The 16,866-nt window shown below is 43.1% G+C and overlaps 1 protein-coding gene across 3 annotated transcripts in view; it reads right to left on the bottom strand.

Moving 5' to 3' along the window:
• The window catches only part of WIPI2 (WD repeat domain, phosphoinositide interacting 2), a 57,104-nt gene extending 40,662 nt beyond the window's left edge, over window positions 1-16,442 (bottom strand). For 2 of the 3 annotated variants that reach the window (XM_003416506.3, XM_003416507.4), the window contains exons 1-2: window positions 16,227-16,442; window positions 3,825-3,907 (exon numbers count right to left, since the gene is read on the bottom strand). In XM_003416506.3, the coding sequence (XP_003416554.1) occupies window positions 3,825-3,907; window positions 16,227-16,300 (157 nt within the window). In that variant the 5' untranslated portion in view covers window positions 16,301-16,442. The remainder of the gene's footprint in view (window positions 1-3,824; window positions 3,908-16,226) is intronic. The other variant, XM_010596267.2, reaches the window with a different exon arrangement.
• Between the last annotated feature and the right edge of the window lie 424 nt (window positions 16,443-16,866).

The following is a 16,866-nucleotide window of genomic DNA, read 5'->3' as shown; positions in this document are numbered from 1 at the left end:
TAAACAGGTATCTGCCATTACCGTTGAGTCATCTCTGACTCATGGCAACTGTATTTACAATAGACTGAAACACTGCCAGGTCTTACATCATCCTTACAACTGTTGGCATGTTTGAGTTCATCGTTGTAGCTACTGTGCCAGTGCATCTCACCCAGGGTTTCCCTTACCCTCGCTGGCCCTCTATTTTCACCAAACATGATGTCTTCATCTAGTAATTGATCATAACGACGTGTCCAAAACAACCAAGTCGGACAATGTTCTCTTGTGATCAATGTTTTCATTGGTTGATTTCTGGAAGCAGATTGCCAGGCCTTTCTTCTAGTCTGTCTTAGTCTGGAAGGTCAACTGAAACCTGTCCACCATGGTGACCCTGCTGATATTTGAAAGACCAGTAGTATAGCTTCAAGCATCACACCAACACAGCAACAAGTCACTGCAGTATGACAAACCGATGGATGGGTGATGCCAGTCAATAAAGCAACAACTTAACAGCACAATTCAGGCACTTCATTTGGATAGATTCAATAAATGTTTCACGCATTGATAAAAGCCTAATGGAATCTTTCCAGAGGCAGAGCCACCTTTCTTTGACGTAATGCCCTGTGGGATCACATAAGAGGCTGCCCATTGGTGATCTTCAGAAACACCCTCGTCCACCTGAGACATGCAAGCACACTGGTTCACACCTATTTTATCACCTGATCCCATCTTCCAGCCTCCAAACGAGAAGACAGGCTGCTTGAGAAGACATACTCAGCATCAGCAGGCAAGTCTGAGGACGGAAAGGAGTAGTATCTAAGAAAGCCAAGGGGAAACCAAGAGTCAGGGACAGTGATTCTGTGAATTCTGCTCCTTGCTGTGCTCAGGAGAACATCTCCGTTTAAAGGGCCCAGGTGCTCGTCTTTGGGACAGCATCCACAAAGGGGCTTGCTGACAGCCAGGACGCTCTCTCCACTGGTGGAGGTGAGGGAAGAGGAGGTACAAGCTGGAGCTTCTGAAGATCATCTGAAGACAGGAGCAAAGAGGAGTCAGGGCCTGGGAAGGAGCCTGTAGGGCCCTAACCCTGTTGCCAGAGAATGCCAGAACTCAAGTCCCTGGCACAAGAAACTACTTTTTTCCTGAGTCTTCATCTTATGTCCACCCATTGTTGTCAAGTCAATTCTGACTTGCCAGGCCTTTCTTCTGCAGCAGTGCTGAGTGAGTCTGAATGACCAACCTTTAGGTTAGTAGTCAAGCACAAAGTGTCATGCCACCCAGGGACCTTTCATCTTATGTTAACAAGTGGCAATCGGCTATTAACCCACATAGTCACTCCACAAAAGAGAGGCCTAGAGATCTGCTTCCACAAAGATTATAGCCAAGAAAACCCTACAGAGCAGTTCTACTCTGTAACACATAGGGTCACCATAAGTCGGAGACAACGTGACAGCCGCTAACAATAACAACATTTACGTCTGTGCTTGCTCGCCACTGTGTTCCCAGCCCAACATCCCACACAAACAGAATCACTTGTCTCTCATCTGTCTTCCTCCATTTAAACATTAAGTGCCATGAGAGCAGGAACCTTGTCGCTGCCATCTCTCCAACGGCCAGGACAGGCCTGGCCATGGCAGGCCCTCAATAAAAATGTTTACTGGATGAAATTTAAACAAGAACAAATATGAACCATCTCTGCACACGAACCAGCTGAACCTCCCATTCTTAAAAGCAGCTATTAGGTAAAGCAGAATTCCAAAATGGAATAGCAACACATGGTGGAAGCAAAGCTGATGATACAGAATGGCTCAGGGGGCAACTCCTGGCATTCTCAGTAAGGAGGAAACCCCAATTCCCCAAAACTTCATGCTCATGTAAAATAATGCAAAGTAAATGTCACCCTGAACCCAAATTCCAGTGTGGCTAATACAATAACTATATTCTGAATCCTGAGCTCCTCTGTTCTCTGATACAAAGGTTCTTAACTTAGGCCAGGGCCATGGGTAGGCTTCAGGTCTGCTGAAAATGTTATGCATGTGGGGGAGTGTGGGGGGGGGCAATATTTACAATCCACATACCCAACAAAAGACTATTACCTAGGATATATATTAGGCACTACAAAACTCAATAGTAAAAAAAAAAAAAATCAATCTAATTAGAAAATGGGCAAAAGACATGAACAGACATCTAACTGAAGGGGACATATAGACGGCTAGCAAGTACACGAAAAGATATTCAACAACGATGGCCATTAAACCCATTAGGAAGACACAAATTAAAACCACAATGAGACATCACTACATATCAGAATGGCTAAAATAAAAAAAATAGGGACAACGGCAAATGCTAGCAAGGATGTGGGGAAACTGGACTTCTCATACATTGCTGGTGGGAATGTAAAATGGTACAGCCACTCTGGAAAGCAATGTTGACAATATCTCAAAAAACTAAACATGCGACTACCATTCAACCTAGGAAGTGCACTCTTGGTGATTATTCCAGAGAAATGAAAACATACGTTCACACAAAAACCTGTACGTGAATGTTCGTAGTGGGTTTAGTGGTTAACAGCCCAAAGTGAAGTCAACCCAGATGTACTGCAGCAGGTGACAAACTATCAGACAAACCATGGTGCATCCACACCACAGGATACTCCTCAGCAATAAAAAGGAACTAGTGACACATGCAACAGCCTGACTGAAACTCCAGGGAACTATGCTGAACAAAGAAACCCAATTCTGAAAGGTTATATAGCTCCATTTACGTGGCATTTTTGAAATGACAATTTTAGAAACGGAAAACAGATTGGTAGTTGTCAGGGGTTAGGACTGGCTGGTGGGAGGGGGGAGGTGGGTGTAATCATAAAAGGGTGATACGAGGGATCCTTGCGGCATTGGGACTGTGGTAGAGGACACAGGATAATACAGGACACAGGTGATAAAACTGCATGGAACTTCAGACACACACACAAAAAAGTAAAACTGGGGAAATCTGAATAAGAATGGTGGACTCTATCAATGTCAACAGCCTGGTTGTAATATTATACTACAGTTTTGCAAATACCACTGAAGGAAACTGGGCAAAGGGCACCGGGGATCCACGTTATTTCTTAGAACTGCATGTAAATCCACAATTATCTCATTTTTTTTTTTTAAGTTATGTATGTAAAAAGAGTACAAAGCTTTCCATCATATTCTCACTGGAGAAAAGGGAGGGGGCCATTCCTACTACTTTTTATTCATCAAGTTCTACGCTGAATGAACTACATACATTCTGTTAAGCGCACATATACATAAGCTCTCTAATCCTGACCAAAACCTTATGGATAATATTATTCCTGAGGCTCAAAGGTGACGTGACCTATCTAAAAGCATATAGTAAGTGACTGAGCAAGAAGCCCAAGTCCATGACTTTCTGCTATGCTTGCTCTTCTCTGACATGTAGGCGACTAAATGCCATAAAATGACAACCCAACCAAAGAAATCATTTCCACTAAGGCTGTAAAATTTCCAATTTTCTAGAAGGTCTTTATGACAGAAACCAAAATAGTTTAAATGGCATGAAAAAGGGGGAAAATCACGGAATAATACATATAGTGTATGTACTTAAAAAGACAACCCATAAAACGAAGCATTTCTATATGTACATCTACATGTACGCAAAATGGTCTGGAAGATTATAATCAAATTGTTAACAGCTGTCACCCTTTGGTGAGACTAAGACGGAAGAAGAGTGTTGGTCATGGGTATCTGGGCTTTAACCACAGTGTCTGAATGCAAGATCGTATTCTAATTCAAGTATAACTTTTTTTTTTTTTAAATAAGGGAAAAAATAAAGCAAACACTTACTGCATTCATAGATCTGTTCCAGCTTATCCACAGAAGAAAGGGAGAAAAATTTATAACCGGACTTACTACCAACAGCTAGGGACCTGCAAAAAAGCCAAATTCAGAAATAAGAGCTGATACGCGTAGACAGTGATCATGTACAAACTCACTCCCATGTTATCAAATCGTGACCATCGTTATCCAAAAATTAACACAGATAATTTCAGGTTTGTACCAGGTGCACGGCAGCTGGGTGGAAAGGAGGAAAGAAAGGGCCGAGGCAGATGCTGTAACTCACAACCAGGAACGTGTGTTCATGAAGAAAATAAAGACAGACAATTCTTATCTAACCTATTAAAAATAAAAGATAAGTTTGAGATACAAATGAAAGTAATCAGCCCTAAATGACTGATTTCCTCAAAAAAAATGGGGCTTTCTGAGGTGACTGGATATACAGTAAAACCTGCGAAAGCTGGAACCTGTGTAAGGCAGAAACATGTCAGAGAAGGAAAACTCAAACATTTTCCACTAACAGAGAGCAAGAGAAAAGTGGTAAGGCTGCACCCTGTCAAAGACAAAAAAAACAAGGCAGTCCTGGTGAGTTCCTGCTCTGTACATGCCTAGCCCATGTGAGAGCCTGAAGGGAGAGTGCAGTGAGCTAATATGCTAAAATTTAAATAGAGAAACTGACAGCCTAGTGGGGATGCTATCTTTCTGCATTTCAGTGAGGTCTTTAATGACCATAGCTCAGTCACTATGCTGTGCTATGTCTCAGCAGTAGATGGAAACCAAATGGTCCTAAAAGCTGACTTGGAACCTGGAATCAGAGGACCATGAGTTGCCTTGGCAAGAAAAAGCAAAGAACCCATTTGAGAGCCTCATGGTTAAAGAGTACATATTCATCACCCAACACCTCTGCTTTTGCTAAGAGGCTTGGCGGTCCCATGAGAGCTCTCTAGATGCCCCACACAGGAGCTCTGTGACACTGCATGAAGTATTTCCTGATCAGGAGACTATCACTCTCCAGAATGAGAACAATCAAGAAAAACAAACGCAAGAAAGCACAGCACAAAAAGAAAAATCAGATCTATTCGTCTGGAGCAACAGAGAAAGAAGAAGAATTAGGAAGAGGAGGTGGAAATGGACTGCGCAGTTAAATGCCTCCATTAACAACTGCCTCCTTGACCTAAGACCAAAAGAACTGGATGGTGCCTGGTTACCATTACTGAACATTTTGATCGAAGATTCCATAGAAGAATCCTGATCAAAAGGAGAAAATACAGGATAGAATTTCAAATTCTCATGGACTCTGACGCCAGACTTTCTGGAGCCACAGAGGGTAGATGAACTCCTGAAACTATCGTCCTGAGATAATCTTTAGACCTTAAACCAAAAACATCCCCTGACGTCTTCTTAAAACCAAAACAATTGTTTAGCTTTACTAGTAAAAAATGTCTGCCTTAAGCTATGCTGTTGTAAGAACTATCTATATGGGATCAAAGTGACAATAGCAACTCAAAAGATCAGATAGGAGTCTTAGAGGGCAGTGAGTTTATGCTAATAGGGGAGAATATCTCAGAAAAGGAGGGTAAGAATGGTTGCACAACTCGAAGAATGTATATGTCACTGAATCGCACATGTAGAAATGGTTGAATTGGTGTATGTTTTGATGTATATATTCTTAACAACAAAATAAAATTAAAAAAGAAAACCAGAAAGGACGACAGTAAGAAACAGGAAGCAATGGGAGATGAAAACAATCCGGCACTAGCATCATTTTTGTTTTTAATGTCTGGGAGAAAACGAAAACAAGTGGAAGCAGAAGAACCAAAGGCTGACATTTCATACTCTGAGTATTTGTACCCCAAGATAAAAATGAGCGCTATTTTAATGACTATTTAAATAGCTACTAACTACTAGTATTTATTGCATATGTCAGTTTGTCATACTGTGCCGGCTTGCGTGTTGCTGTGATACTGGAAGCTATGTCACCAGTATTCAAAAACCACTGGGGTCACCCATGGTGGACAGGTTTCAGCAGAAATTCCAGATGAAGACAGGCTAAGAAGAAGGACCTGGCAGCCCACTTCTGAAAAAAATTAGCGAGTGAAAACCTTATGAATAGCAGTGGAACACTCTCTGATATAGTGCCAAAAGATGAGCCCATCAGGTTGGAAGGCACTCAAAATACAACTGGGGCAGAGCTGCCTCCTCAAAGCAGACGATCGTAATGATGCAGATGGAGTCAAGCTTTCAGGACCTTCACTGCTGATTTGGGACGACTCAAAATAAGAAACAGCTGCAAACATCTATTAATAATCAGAATGTGAAACGTATGAAGTATGAATCTAGGAAAATTGGAAATCATCAAAAATGAAATGGAAGGCATAAACATCAATATTCTAGGCATTAATAAGCTGAAATGGACTGGTATTGGCCATTTTGAAAAGGACAATCATATGGTCTATCATGCTGGAATGACAAATTTGAAGAGAAATGATGTTGCATTCATCATCAAAAAAAGCATTTCAAGATCTATCCTGAAGTAGAACGCTGTCAGTGATGGGATAATATCCACATGCTTACAAGGAAGACCAGTTAATGACTATTGTTCAAATTACCCCAACATCTGCTAAGGCCAAAGATGAAGAAATTGAAGATTTTTACCAACTTTTGCAGTCCAAAATTGATCAAACGTGCAATCAAGATGCAATGATAATTACTGGTGATTGAAGTGTGAAAGCTGGAAACGGAGAAAGACTGGTAGTTGGAAACATGGCCTAGGTGATAGAAACGATGATAGAAATTGCATGATAGAATTCTGCAAGACCAATGACTCCTCAATGCAAAAACCTTTTTCCAACAACATAAATGGCGACTATGCATGTGGACCTCGCTGGATGGAATACACAGGAATCAAATCAACTACAACTGTGGAAAGAGATGATGGAAAAGCTCAGTATCATCAGCCAGAACAAGGCCGGGGCAGACTGCAGAACAGATCATCAATTGCTCACATGCAAGTTCAAGCTGAAGCAAAGAAAATTAGAATAAGTCCTCAAGAGCCAAAGTATGACCTTGAATATATCCCACCTGAATCTAGAGACCATCAAAAGAATAGATTTGACACACTGAACACTAATGACTGAACACCAGGCGAGCTGTGGAATGATCAGGGACATCATACATGAAGAAGGCAAGATGTCATTAAAAAAAAAAGAAAAAAGAAAAAAAAAAAATACATGTCAGATAAGACTCTGAAACCTGCTCTTGAATGCCCAGTAGCTAAAGCAAATAGAAGAAATGATGAAACAAAGGAGATGAACAGATTTCAAAGGCTGGCTTGAGAAGACAAAGTATTACAGTGACATGTGCAAAGACCTGGAGTAAGAAAACCAAAAGGGAAGAACATGCTCAGCATTTCTCAAGCTGAAAGGACTGAAAAAAAATTCAAGCCTCAGGTTGCAATGTTGAAGGATTCTATGGGCAAAATACTGAACGATACAGGAAGCATCAAAACAAGATGGAAGGAATACACAGAGCCACTGCACCAAAAAGAACTGGTCAACATTCAGTCATTTCAGGAAGTTGCATATGCTCAAGAACCAATGGAAGAAGTCCAAGCTGCACTGAAGGGAATGGCGAAAAACAAGTCTCCAGGAATTGACGCAGTATCAGCTCAGATGTTTCAACAGATGGATGCAGCTCTGGAAGTGTTCACTCGTCTATACCAAGAAATCTGGCCAACCGACTGGAAGACATCCATATTTATGCCTAGTCCAAAGAAAGATGATCCAACAGAATGCAGGAATTATTGAACAATATCATTAATTTTACACACAAGTAAAATTTTGCTGAAGATCATTCAGGAGCTGTTGAAACAGTACATCGACAGGTTACTGCCAGAAAGATTTTTACCTGTGTTTTAATGACTACGCAAAAGCATTCAATTGTGCGGATCATAATAAGTGATGGATAACATTGCGAAGAATGGGAATTCCAGAGCACTTAATTGTGCTCACGAGGAACCTGTACATAGATCGAGAGACAGTCGTTCAAACAAAACAAGGGGACACTGCATGGTTTAAAGTCTGGAAATGTGTGCGTTGGGGCTGTGTCCTTTCACCATACTTACTAAATCTGTGTGCTGAGCAAATAAACTGAGAAGCTGGACTATATGAAGAAGAAAAGGGCATCAGGATTGGAGGAAGGCTCATTAACAGCCTTCGATATGCAGATGATACAACCTTGCTTGCTGAAAGTGAAGAGAACTTACTTTCTGATAAAGATCAAACACTACAGCCTTCAGTACAGATTACATCTCAACATAAAGTAAACAAAAATTCTCACAACTGGACCAGTAAGCAACATCATGATAAACGGAGAAAAGACTGAAGTTGTCAAGGATTTAATTTTACATGGATCCACAATCAATGCCCATGGAAGCAGCAGTCAAGAAATCAAACACATTGCTTTGGGCAAATCTGCTGCTAAAAGCCTCTTTAAAGTGTTAAAAAGCAACGATGTCATTTTAAGAACTAAAGTGCACCTGACCCAAACCATGCTGTTTCCAATCACCTCATAAGCATGTGAAAGCTAGACAATGAATAAGGAAGACTGAAGAAAAATTGACCACTCTGAATTAGGACGCTGGCGAAGAATACTGAATATGCCATGGACTGCCATAAGAATGAACAAATCTCTTGAAGAAGTACAGCCAGAATGCTCCTTAAAAGCAAGGATGGTCAGACTCTGTCTCACACACATACTTTGGACATGTTGTCAAGAGGGACCAGTCACTGGAAAAGGACATAATGCTTGGTAAAGTAGAGGGTCAGTGAAAAAGAGGAAGACTCTCGACGAGATGGATTGACAACAGTGGCTTCAACAGTGGACTCATGCTTAACAATGATTATGAGGATAGTACAGGACAAAGCAATGTTTCGTTCTGTTATACACAGGGTCGCTTTGAGTAGGAACTGACTCGACGGCACCTAACAACAACAGTAGTGTTTATATCAGCTCCTTTCTTAAAGTATATCTTTACTACATATGTGTACAAAGAGGATGGAGAGCTCAAGTTTTTAATAGATAAATGACCACTAAAATAGCCCTCATTTTTATCTTGGGGTACAAATGCTTAGCATATGAAATGTTTGCCTTTGTTATTCCCAGTCTTCTGGTTCCTCTTCTGCCTCCACTTGTTTTTATGTTCTCCCAGACATTAAAAAAAATTATGGCGTTGGCGAAGAATACTGAATATATCACAGACTGCCAGAAGAATGAACGAATCTGTCTTGGAAGAAGTACAGCCAGAATATGCCTTAGAAGTGAGGATGGCGAGACTTCGTCTCAAGTATTTTGGACATGCTGTCAGAAGGGACCAGTCCCTGGAGAAGGACATAATGCTTGGTAAAGAAGAGGGTCAGCAAAAAAGAGGAAGACCCTCAGTGAGGTGGATGGACACGGTGGCTCCAACAACGGACTTAAGCATAACAATAATTAGGAGGATGGCGCAGGGCCGGGTGGTGTTTCACTCTGTTGTTCATAGGGTCACTGTGCGTTGGAACCGACTCGATGGCACCTAACAACAATTTTTGAAATTACATTGGCTCATCTTAGAAGTATAAAAAAAAAAGACAAAAAACTATCAGCTCACACAGTTTTTCTTTGCAAATATACTTCCCTACATTAAATTAATAACAGTGAAGTGTTATTAGGCATCATTATGCAGAAATATGTTGAAAAATAATTTTAAAAAACCAACAAAAATATAAAAATATCCAGGAAGGCTAAAAATAAACTATCTCAGCAATCTAGAACTTTGAGGAAACTGGTGTTCAGGAAGACCTGTTTTCCAGATTACTAAGGGTTACCAATTTAAGCACCAAACTCTTCCCCCTGCCCCCCCACCACTTTGGACGAAAAATTGTTCTTTAATTTTATGCCCTCTTGTATTCTTAAAACCAAAAACAAAACAAAAGCCGTTGCCGTCAAGTCAATTCGGACTCACAGAGACCCTGTAGGACAGAGTAGATCAGCCCACAGGGTTTCCGAGGCTGTGAATCTTTACAGAAGCAGACTGCCACCTCTTTGTCCTGTGGAGTGGCTGGTGGGTTCCAACCACCGACCTTTGGGTTAGCAGCTGAGCACTTAACCACTGCACCACCAGGGCTCCTTTCTTAAAAGAAGGGGACAGCAAATTCTTAACATATTCCTGGGCTCACATCACTGAACAAGGTATTACGGTGTCATAACACACAAACCCTAACAAGGTATTTGTGTACCAACATCAAATGACCAGTCTGTAGTGCTGAGTTTATAAAAATATATTCTTTACCTTTTGTTTGGCTGATGGTTGTCACTTTTCCTTGTAACCATTATGTCATTAACAGCTCCTCTCCTTTCTAATTTCTTGTCGACTTGGAAACCGCATCATCAAGCTTAGTAGCATTATGTATAAAATAAGCTTAGAGAGGGCCTCTCCCGTGGGCAGAATTAATGAGCTTTAGTGCCTGGTCCTTGAGTCTTACCATTACTCAGGTTCTCAGCTGTGCTCCCAACAGGTAGGATCTGTTAAAACTGGATTTTGCTGACCAAGTTTAATGTTCTTCCAGACATTCTGAAACTGATTTAGGATATTCAGCATCTCAACTAGAATTTTCATTACATAGTCTCCAAAACTGACTGTGTGCCCCTGTCATTAAGGAGTCTCTCAGTGGCACAAACTAAAGGTTCAAACCTACCTAGAGGTGACTCAGTAGAAAGGCCTGGTGATCTGCTTCCAATAAAGTCACAGCCACGAAAACCCTATGGCCGGCAACTGTACTCTGAAACACATGGGGTCACCATGAGTCACAATCAACTCGATGGCAACTGGTTGGGTTGGTTTCATCTTAAGAAATGTAGGCACATTTCAGGGATATGTGTTATATATAGAGACTACTGCTGTTAGCTGTTGCTGAGCTCATCCCTAACTCATGGTGACCCAATGCACAACGGAAGGAACTGCTGCCTGGTCATGTGTCATCCTCATGACTGGCTGTGGACCAGACTGTTGTGATCCATGGGGTTTTCACTGGCTGATTTCACGAAGCAGATCACCAGGCCTTTCTTCGCAGTCTGTTTTAGTGTGGAAGCTCTGTGAAATCTGTTCAGCATCCTAACAATACACAAGCCTCCACTGACAGACGGGCGGGGGCTGTGCGTGAGGTGCACTGGCTGGGAATCAAACCCCGAGTCTCCTGCATTCTACCACTAAACCGCCACGCCCTCCAGGTAGAGGAGTACACAGTATATATGGTATAAAAAAAAAATAGTATGTGTATATACCAACAAATGGAGAAATCTTAAATGGATGATATTAAATATAAATAGGTTTGCTTTTTTTCATCTCAAACCCCAATGATCCAGTCCCCGCAGTCCCAGTTTTAATCATTAGCCTGGTCATAAAATGGCAGGCATGTTAATGGGAGAGGCAGGGTAACAGGTAAGCTAATAAATCTCTTTTCTCTAACAAATGTTTATGCGTTTTTTTTTTTTATTTAAGTCAACGCGGTAGGATGTTATTGACAAAGGAAAAAACTAGCAAACCATAACAAATAAAGATACATTTACTTACTCTGCCATTTCACTACTATGCCACTACTTTCAACTGAGCCTGGGGTCCCCAAATCCAGAGACCCTGTTTACCCTTTCCAGGGACTCGGCCTAAGTTTTCTGCAAGTAAGAGAGAGAGTGATGACTTCTGAAACATACTTTGAACCAATCCTCTTTATTTTAACCATACGTACTCCTTTACCGCTGGCACTGGGTTTGGTTTGGTTTTGGTTACTCCTTTACCCACTGGTGAGCTTCCCCAGACAGCCAATTCCTGAGCCTTTGAGGATACTGTGGTGTAAACCAGGTTGGTTTTCTGCTATCTCCACCACCAGATTTAGGATTTCCCCTGCCACTCGCTAGCTTCCAAAACTGGGTTGCTAGTGTCTCCTTCTTCATTCTCCCCGTCCTTATCGGTTTAAGTCTTTTTAATTATCTTTATAATAATAACTTTATTGACATTTTATTGGGGTTTTGGGAGGGAGTCAAAATAAACGCTTGTGTTTGACCTACCATCTTTAACTGAAAGTCTCTAGCATTGAATTTAAACTGAACACTCAATATAAGTGGCGCAAATGGTTAAGCACTCCACTACTAACCAAAAGGTTGGCAGTTAGAACCTATCCAGAGGAGCCTTGGAAGAAAGCCTGGCAATCTGCTTCAGAAAAGTGACAGCTTTGAAAACCCTATGGCGTGCAGTTCTACTATGCACTCACAGGGTCTCCATGAGTCAGAATCAACTTGACGGCAACTTTTTTTTTTTTTAATACTCTGATTTCCAGTAAAAAAGAAAGACATAAGTCAGATCTTTTTCTCAACCTCCTTCACTTTTTTCTACCGTGTTACCAGTCCATAAAAGCTTTCCCTTTTTGTCTATCTTCTTCATGAAAGAGCCATACTTGACTTGACTTTGGGGTTAAGTGGGAACAGTCCAACTCCTCAAAAAAGAAGCAACCTAAATTGTTGTTGCCAAGATCTGAGAGGCCCCTGCAACCTCACTTGGTTTCTCAGCTGCTCCTAGCTCATCCTGACAGCCCCCTCCCCTACTCTCAGAACCTCCACCCCAGACCTGTACCTGGATAACCCTAAAGCCTTTCAAACTCAAGAGTACCCAAAGCAGAAATCGCCTCTCCCTAAACTGTATCCTTCTCTAATCTTTCTCCCAAAAGGTTATCACTGCTCACCCAGAACCCACCCCAGAACCTTGGGAGTCCCCATGACTTCTCCCCGAATTTATCACGTACATCTCATGGGTCACACCAGGTCCTGACATCACACCAGTCTCCTCCTTTCCACTGGTCACTGCTGTTGGACAATATCCTCCTAAGTGATCCCCCTGCCTTCCTCAAACATATCCTCCACCCTCCAGGCACAATGACCTAAAATGTTAAGGCTGAAGGACCTGTAGAAGCTATCTACTCCCCAAGCCCTCAATCTGCAGAGGAGGTAATAGAGGAGAGGTGACCCTCTCAGAACGATGACCATAACCTAGAGGAAACTGACTGAAGAAAGCAATAATTTCAGACAAGTTTCTCTTTACTGTTTCTATACCCACGTCTTCCGGACAACATCAACTCAACAAACAGATGACTTGAAAGTCAAGTCCCTTTCTTTAGTCCCTTTTAGAAATGCACTTTAAAACAGGGGTTGCCAAATCAAAGACCTCCCACAAGCTGAGCGGTGACCACCAGAATTTACTCCCTGCTCTTTCCATTTAGAAGACTCAATTAACACTCTTTGTTATTTAAATTTCAAAAAGCCAAAAATGCCTCAAATAAAGGCTTCCAAAGCTAGGATTGGAACTAACTCCAGATGTCCCGGTCAACGGTCAACGGTGAGAGGACCCAGATCAGCTGTTCTTGATGCCTCTTTCACTGGTCTAATTGAAAAACATATATGAAACAGATGGTAAAAAGCAAATAAAACTCCCTCACACTTTAAGGATAAGAAGCATGAAGGAAAAAAACAAAGTAATATTTAAATCACATAACCACTACCAGAAGAAAGGCAGGATAAAGTAAAATATGCAATGATTATCCTATTGTTAAGCATTTAAAAGGCAAAGTGAAATTACTGTATAATATATACTCTAAGTGAAGTGGCTTCCAAAATTCTCTCCCTGAGTCTAGTGAAGGTGGATTTTAGGCCAACATTCTTTGTCTTGCTGAAAATTGTGTCCCTATTATTAAAATTAATTCTGGAGATGGGAGGGAGTGACATACACCGTAAGGCCTTTCCACAAGAACGTCTTTATTTCTTTGAAGTGTAAGTTTCAAACAAATTCCACAGTCATTTTACTCCAATAAATTTACAATATAGCCCTAACTTACTATTCCTTATGATTTATGTTCGTAATAAATCAAAGTCTCTTTGGCAAGTCAATATTATGACACAGAAATCTTCCCTTGAACTAATAACTTCAAGAATCACAGGGAGTGTGGGGCACATGATTTCCAGGGCAAGCCTGGTGGCATTCTCCTGAATACAGTCACCTTGGTAGCCTACTTAAAATAACAGCAAAAGAGAATGCTTGCCTACTGTCTGATTTCCTTCCAACATAAATAACAATGTAAGAAGTAGTGACAAAGTCAAAGAGTACTAGAAAATGTTTTAGGAAATCCTCTAATTTATAAAAGGCATTTAAAAACCATAATACTACTAATTTCTTGAAACTAACTAAAAATCCATTGCCGTTGAGTCTATTCTGACTCACGGTGATCCTACAGAACAGAGAACGGCCCCATACGGTTTCCAAGGCTGTAATCTTTATAGAAGCAGACTTCCACATTTTTCTTCCATGGAGCAGTTGGTGGGTCTGAACTGCTGACCTTTTGGTTAGCAGCCAAGTGCTTAATCACTGTGCCACCAGGGCTCCCATTTTCTTACTGGTCTCAAAATGCTATAGGGTCACAGCGACCCTATAGGACAGAGCAGAACTGCCCTCACTGAGTTCTTAGGTTGTAATCTTTATGGGACCAGATCTCTAAGCCTTTTCTCCTGTGGAGCAAATGGGTGGGTTCAAACCACCAACCTTTCAGTTAGCAGCCAGGTGCTTAACTGTTGCACCATCAGGATTCCTCACTAAGGGCTTAACAACCACGAAAGTATAGTTGGTTTGAGACATCCCATCCTCTACCTAGGAAACCCTGGTGGCATAGTGGTTAAGAGCTACAACTGCTAACCAAAGGGTCAGCAGTTCCAATCTTCCAGGTGCTCCTTGGAAACTCTATGGGGCAGCTCTACTCTATCCTATAGGGTTACTATGAGTCGGAATCGACTCGATGGCACTGGGTTTTTTTTTTTTTTTTTGATTCGCTACCTAGAAGTGGTTAAGAGCTCAGGCCGCTAAACAAAAGGTCGACAGTTCAAATCCACCAGCCACTCCTTGGAAACCCTACGGGGCAGTTCTACTCTTAGCTACAGGGTCGCTATGAGTTGCAATCGACTTGATGGGACATAACAATTCCAATTACAACAAACCAACAGACTGCTGAACTGTTTTTGTTGTACTAGCTTTTGGTCATATAAAACATGACAGTACTTGGTAGGTGTGATCTTTAAAAACTACTGTCATCATTCTCATTTCTAAATTCACCGTCCTCCGAATCCTACTCTGCAGGTAGGAAAAACAAAACAAAACAAAGCAAGAACAGCGAGACGGCATGGAGAGAACACTGGGAGAGAACTCAGGAGACTAGATTCTAGTCTTTCCCCCACCGTTAACCAACAGGAAGATCCACACAGCACGCTGAACCTTTCTAAACTTCAGTTTCTTCATCTGTAACTGGACTGGTTGATCAGCTCCCTTCCAACTCTCAGTACAGAAACACTGTACGGACTGCCTTCCGCCGGCTCTGCAACTTTGGGAAGGTGTTACCAGTACCTGCTACGCACCACTTATTCAGTGCTTGCCTGTGTACAATTATCTTTTAACGAAAAAAAAAAAAAAAATCAGAAAGCTTTTTTTCTACCCTGCCGACGCCATTCAGCCAGGCCAAAGTCAATCCAACCACCACCAACTTTGTGTGAAGCCGAATGTTCCACTCCTCCTCTTACATCACTTCCTGTTACTCACTTCCCAAGATGGCTCTCCTCCCTTCCAGCCTCACAGCTCTTCCTTCTCTCTCCAGAAACCTCATCTATTAACCATCCTCACAGGTCATCAGAGGCAGCCTCTGAAGACTCCGATTCAAACTCCAGAGCAGTCAGGGCAGACAGCATTCCAAATCCACGAGCTGGCATCCAGATCCTCTCTTCCCCTGAGGATGGATGGCCCATCCCCTGAAGCATCAAGACTCCTCAGGCCCTTCTTTGTCTGGGGTGTGTCTCCCTAGGCCTGGGGCCAGCATCAGTACTACGTTTGCTTCTTGCGTGGAGAATACACCAAAGTTACCTGTCACAGAAAACCGCAAGGAAGGAAGAAAAAGGAATAGAAACGGGGGAAGGGGCCCTAAGAAAAAGCAAAAAAGGGCCTGAAAGGAGAGAAAGAGTGGGACGAGGGCAGAGGAAAATGGAGGGGGACAGAAGGAAGGAACCCACCCCCGCCCCTCCAGAGGCACCCAAAACAACAAGTTAAACACAAAGTTCTGTCCCAACTTTGCGAGAAGTCTGAAAACAGAAGCTCTCCTCGTGTGGGGGCGAGAGACACTTGTCTCCATCAGCAGGTGCAGGGCAGCGCCCGAGGGTCCCCAGGGGGACCCTCTCTCCACGCCCCGGGGACGCCTCCACCCATCTCGGCCGGGGGAGGCCGGGCTCCGACCCCCAGCACGGCGCAGGGCCGCCCGCCCGCCCGGGCCCCGACCTCCGACCCCGGCCCGGCCTTACGTGTTGTCCTGGTTGAAGTTGGCGAAGAGCAGCTGGCCGGAGCCGGCCTCGCCGCTCTGACTGGCCAGGTTCATGGCTGCGGCGGCCGGTCGGGGCTCACGCGCGGTAAGGCGGGTCGAGATGCGCTCAGGGTCGGCGCCGGGCCCCACTCGTCGCCACGGTCGCCGCCACTCGCTGCTCGGGGATCAACGGCCGCCTCATCGCGGCCCCGCTCTTGTTTATGCTCCTGAGCCGGGGCACCGAGCGCGCCTGCGCAGCACCGCCTCCGCGGCGCACGGCGTCTCCCGGCGCAGGCGTGCTGCGGAGGCCCCGCCCCTTCACCTCTGGCGCGGCTGCGTTCCGGTAGAACACGCAGGCGTGGGGGCGTGTGGGCGCAGCCAGTGGGCGGAGTGGAGCGCCGCGCTTGCGCATTGCAATGAGTAGGCGGGCGCCTGTGCTCGGGGCACCACCATAATTTCATCAATAATTAAATGGCCTGCAGAGGAGTTAGCCGTGTGCCAGTCATTCTGCTAAATACTTACGTGTATTATTTGATCCCCACAGCAGTCCTAGGTAGAGAATACTGTAACCCCATCTTATAGATTCGAAAACTGAGGCTTAGAAATATTGATCTGTTTGCCCAAGGTCAACCAGTAAGTGT

The sequence above is a fragment of the Loxodonta africana genome, chromosome 12, assembly GCF_030014295.1.
Source record: "Loxodonta africana isolate mLoxAfr1 chromosome 12, mLoxAfr1.hap2, whole genome shotgun sequence".
NCBI lineage: Eukaryota > Metazoa > Chordata > Mammalia > Proboscidea > Elephantidae > Loxodonta > Loxodonta africana.
The sequence above is the reverse complement of the archived record's forward strand: the minus strand, read 5'-3'. Positions and strand labels throughout refer to the sequence as shown.